The sequence below is a fragment of the Nanorana parkeri genome, unplaced genomic scaffold (genome assembly GCF_000935625.1).
Source record: "Nanorana parkeri isolate BGI_ZX_2015 unplaced genomic scaffold, ASM93562v1 scaffold2406, whole genome shotgun sequence".
Classification (NCBI taxonomy): domain Eukaryota; kingdom Metazoa; phylum Chordata; class Amphibia; order Anura; family Dicroglossidae; genus Nanorana; species Nanorana parkeri.
Window position 1 is genome coordinate 42,078 of NW_017308674.1, and position 2,344 is coordinate 44,421.

Sequence of the window (2,344 nt, forward strand, 5' to 3'; positions counted from 1 at the left end):
GAAGATGGAGCAGAGGGCGCAGAATATAACAGGACGCAGAGAAGATGGAGCCGAGGACGCAGAGAAGAGGGAGCAGAGGGCGCAGAATAGAACAGGACGCAGAGAAGATGGAGCCGAGGACGCAGAGAAGATGGAGCCGAGGACGCCAAATATAACAGGACACACAACCCACTCTACTCACTGGATAATTGCTGCTGTAGCTGTCGCACGAGAGCCGCCGTCTGTTGCTGCTGCTGAGTCTGCTGGAGGCCTTGTCTCTGAAACTGAAAAGGTAAAATGCTGAAAACACGCAAGAGACGTCTACAGGTCATCGGAGGACGGGGAGGACGGGAAGGACGGGGAGAGCGGGGAGAGCGGGGAGAGCGGGGAGAGCGGGGAGAGCGGGGAGAGCGGGGAGAGCGGGGAGAGCGGGGAGAGCGGGGAGAGCGGGGAGAGCGGGGAGAGCGGGGAGAGCGGGGAGAGCGGGGAGAGCGGGGAGAGCGGGGAGAGCGGGGAGAGCGGGGAGAGCGGGGAGAGCGGGGAGAGCGGGGAGAGCGGGGAGAGCGGGGAGAGCGGGGAGAGCGGGGAGAGCGGGGAGAGCGGGGAGAGCGGGGAGAGCGGGGAGAGCGGGGAGAGCGGGGAGAGCGGGGAGAGCGGGGAGAGCGGGGAGAGCGGGGAGAGCGGGGAGAGCGGGGAGAGCGGGGAGAGCGGGGAGAGCGGGGAGAGCGGGGAGAGCGGGGAGAGCGGGGAGAGCGGGGAGAGCGGGGAGAGCGGGGAGAGCGGGGAGAGCGGGGAGAGCGGGGAGAGCGGGGAGAGCGGGGAGAGCGGGGAGAGCGGGGAGAGCGGGGAGAGCGGGGAGAGCGGGGAGAGCGGGGAGAGCGGGGAGAGCGGGGAGAGCGGGGAGAGCGGGGAGAGCGGGGAGAGCGGGGAGAGCGGGGAGAGCGGGGAGAGCGGGGAGAGCGGGGAGAGCGGGGAGAGCGGGGAGAGCGGGGAGAGCGGGGAGAGCGGGGAGAGCGGGGAGAGCGGGGAGAGCGGGGAGAGCGGGGAGAGCGGGGAGAGCGGGGAGAGCGGGGAGAGCGGGGAGAGCGGGGAGAGCGGGGAGAGCGGGGAGAGCGGGGAGAGCGGGGAGAGCGGGGAGAGCGGGGAGAGCGGGGAGAGCGGGGAGAGCGGGGAGAGCGGGGAGAGCGGGGAGAGCGGGGAGAGCGGGGAGAGCGGGGAGAGCGGGGAGAGCGGGGAGAGCGGGGAGAGCGGGGAGAGCGGGGAGAGCGGGGAGAGCGGGGAGAGCGGGGAGAGCGGGGAGAGCGGGGAGAGCGGGGAGAGCGGGGAGAGCGGGGAGAGCGGGGAGAGCGGGGAGAGCGGGGAGAGCGGGGAGAGCGGGGAGAGCGGGGAGAGCGGGGAGAGCGGGGAGAGCGGGGAGAGCGGGGAGAGCGGGGAGAGCGGGGAGAGCGGGGAGAGCGGGGAGAGCGGGGAGAGCGGGGAGAGCGGGGAGAGCGGGGAGAGCGGGGAGAGCGGGGAGAGCGGGGAGAGCGGGGAGAGCGGGGAGAGCGGGGAGAGCGGGGAGAGCGGGGAGAGCGGGGAGAGCGGGGAGAGCGGGGAGAGCGGGGAGAGCGGGGAGAGCGGGGAGAGCGGGGAGAGCGGGGAGAGCGGGGAGAGCGGGGAGAGCGGGGAGAGCGGGGAGAGCGGGGAGAGCGGGGAGAGCGGGGAGAGCGGGGAGAGCGGGGAGAGCGGGGAGAGCGGGGAGAGCGGGGAGAGCGGGGAGAGCGGGGAGAGCGGGGAGAGCGGGGAGAGCGGGGAGAGCGGGGAGAGCGGGGAGAGCGGGGAGAGCGGGGAGAGCGGGGAGAGCGGGGAGAGCGGGGAGAGCGGGGAGAGCGGGGAGAGCGGGGAGAGCGGGGAGAGCGGGGAGAGCGGGGAGAGCGGGGAGAGCGGGGAGAGCGGGGAGAGCGGGGAGAGCGGGGAGAGCGGGGAGAGCGGGGAGAGCGGGGAGAGCGGGGAGAGCGGGGAGAGCGGGGAGAGCGGGGAGAGCGGGGAGAGCGGGGAGGACAGGAGAGCAGGGAGGACGCTCATATAACGGAGGCTCGGGTGGCGCCATTATGGCTTCTGCAAGTCTAACATGATTCCCGGAGGACATCGAGATCCCCATCAAGCTCTACAAAACCTCATATGTCCTCCACATGGTGGGGGTGGTGCATGGCACTGGGGCACGCATCCTGGCTGTCACCACCTACAATACAGCAGAGGCTCCGCCTGGTTCTATTGGATGGATTTCACCCTGAGGAGTCCAGACCTCCCCACTGGATCGAGTTCTGCAGACACAAATGCCACTGTCCTCCTATACAGCAGGATCGTCCTACGTCCCCCCCCCCCC

The 2,344-nt window shown here is 71.6% G+C and overlaps 1 protein-coding gene across 1 annotated transcript in view; it reads right to left on the reverse strand.

Annotated features, from left to right (window-relative positions):
- LOC108801613 (mediator of RNA polymerase II transcription subunit 12-like) overlaps positions 1 to 2,344 on the reverse strand; it is a 22,199-nt gene that overhangs the window by 998 nt on the left and 18,857 nt on the right. Inside the window, exon 19 of the mRNA XM_018573504.1 lies at positions 182 to 263. Coding sequence (XP_018429006.1) covers positions 182 to 263 — 82 coding nt within the window. The remainder of the gene's footprint in view (positions 1 to 181; positions 264 to 2,344) is intronic.